Here is a 2,051-nt window from a genome sequence, read left to right as displayed (position 1 = left end):
GGGTAACGAGTGGGTTGGGGGCAGGGACCTCCACCGCAGTCCCTGGATGAGGCCAAAGAAAAGGAATCCTGGATTTGGGGATTCTGGGAGGAGGAGAGGGCATGTGGGGAAGCCACGTGGGATGGGCTGGAGCTCGGTTTTGAGAGGTTGTGGTGTTCACATCTCTTACTTATGCCAGGGGTGGACTTGGTCCCCATCAAGCCTATTCCCAACGTAGTGACGCTGCAGGAGGACATCACCACCGAGAAGTGCCGCCAGGTAAGAACCCGTCTCCCCTGCCCCGAGCGTCACGCGCTGGTCTGGTAGAGCCACGGCAGGGAGCTGAGTTGAGCTGACATGGATGGGGGTGCTGCCTGTTGGTTCTTGCAGAGGGCTTAGTGGGACAAACGTGTGTCCCCATCCCTCAGGCCCTGCGCAAGGAGCTGCAGACGTGGAAGGTGGATGTGGTGCTGAACGATGGAGCACCCAACGTGGGAGCTAGCTGGGTGCATGATGCCTACTCCCAAGGTAGGGTCCGCCGGGGCTGGCATGTGGCCTGGCACAGTCTGGGGGGTACGAGGGCAGGCACATCTCATACCCGGGCAGGGCAGGGCAGGGTGGCAGCAGTGCGCCCTGTGGGACGGGGAGCTGGGCAGTGGGGACAGTGACAACTGGTGATTGCTCTTCTCTCCCCCTCTAGCCACCCTGACCCTCATGGCCCTGAAACTGGCCTGCGAATTCCTCTGCAAAGGTGGCTGGTTCATCACCAAGGTTTTTCGTTCCCGGGACTACCAGCCACTTCTCTGGATCTTCCAGCAGTTCTTCCACAAGGTCCAGGCCACCAAGCCCCAAGCCTCCCGCAACGAGTCTGCTGAGATCTTTGTGGTGTGCCAGGGTGAGCAGCCGGGGGGACCTGCAGCCGCTGGGATGGGGCTGGGAAAAACTTGCTGAGGTCTCTGATTCCTCCATCCCAGGTTATCAGGCTCCGGACAAAATTGACAGCAAGTTCTTTGACCCAAAATATGCCTTCAAGGAGGTGGAGGTTCAGACTAAGTCTGTTAGTGAGCTGGTCAGCAAAAAGAAGCCAAAGGTATGAGCTTGTTTCACTGGGCACCGAGGCCAAACACACACTAAAGGGGCTGGGGATTGGGGCCAAAGAGATTGTAATAAGCAAAGTTGCTCAGGAAAATGAAAGGTCTGGGGATGCGAAGTGGTGGAAGAGCCAGTTTTGGGGAGGTTTACAGCCTTAGAAGGTGGTGTAGTGATGGGTAAGCGGTGAACAAGTTGTGAGGCTGGGGATGGATAGGTAAAACCCTCCCTACAATGGTTGGCTGCTGGGTTTGTGTCTTTGTGAGGTGTCTTTAGGACACAGGACAGTAAAGGACATGTCAAGTGGCCTCAGCTGGTCATGGATCTCACACAAACCTCTGTCGCTGTCACCTCTCTGTCTGAGGTGGGACTGGGAAACGCTGTGGAGCTGGCAGGTTGGGCCTGGTAACTTGCCCTCGTTCTTAAGTCATGTGGGCACGTTTAGGTGGACACTGCAGCGAGATATGAGTTACGTGACATCATTCATCCTTTACGTACAAGCTGCTTGTACGTGCCCTGCTACAGCTCATACAGCTCCTTCCTCCTGTAGGCAGAAGGCTACACAGATGGCGACACGACCCTCTACCACCGCTTCACCCTGATGGACTTCCTCAAGGCTCCCAACCCTGTGGACTTCCTCTCCAAGGCCAACGAGGTGAGTGCCTGAAGTGAGGGGGACCTTGGTGGCCCCTGAGACGTCCCCAGGAGCACAGAGCAATGAACGGGGAGCCAGGTACCCCAGCAATGGCCCCGTTCCTCTTCTTGCGGAGGCGAGGCAGGGCAGGAGCTGGGGCTCAGGCATAACAGCCCTTTCCCTCTGCTCTGTCCAGATCACACTGGGGGACGGTGAGCTGGAGAATCACAGTTCCACCACGGAGGAGTTGCGTCAGTGCTGCAAGGACATCCGCGTGCTGGGACGCAAAGAGCTCAGGTACTCGAGGGGACTGGGACAGGGCGTTTTGCTGGGCTTGGTGGGTGTCTCT

General features: G+C 57.5%; 1 protein-coding gene across 1 annotated transcript in view; it reads left to right on the top strand.

Annotated features, from left to right (window-relative positions):
* Nucleotides 1-2,051, top strand: part of LOC104075673 (pre-rRNA processing protein FTSJ3 {ECO:0000255|HAMAP-Rule:MF_03163}-like) — a 5,957-nt gene that overhangs the window by 537 nt on the left and 3,369 nt on the right. Inside the window, 6 exon segments of the mRNA XM_009576254.1 lie at nucleotides 133-258; nucleotides 408-507; nucleotides 680-874; nucleotides 954-1,069; nucleotides 1,619-1,723; nucleotides 1,899-2,007. Coding sequence (XP_009574549.1) covers nucleotides 133-258; nucleotides 408-507; nucleotides 680-874; nucleotides 954-1,069; nucleotides 1,619-1,723; nucleotides 1,899-2,007 — 751 coding nt within the window.

The sequence above is a fragment of the Fulmarus glacialis genome, unplaced genomic scaffold (assembly GCF_000690835.1).
Source record: "Fulmarus glacialis isolate BGI_N327 unplaced genomic scaffold, ASM69083v1 scaffold24604, whole genome shotgun sequence".
Taxonomy (NCBI): Eukaryota; Metazoa; Chordata; class Aves; order Procellariiformes; family Procellariidae; genus Fulmarus; species Fulmarus glacialis.
The sequence above is the reverse complement of the archived record's forward strand: the minus strand, read 5'-3'. Positions and strand labels throughout refer to the sequence as shown.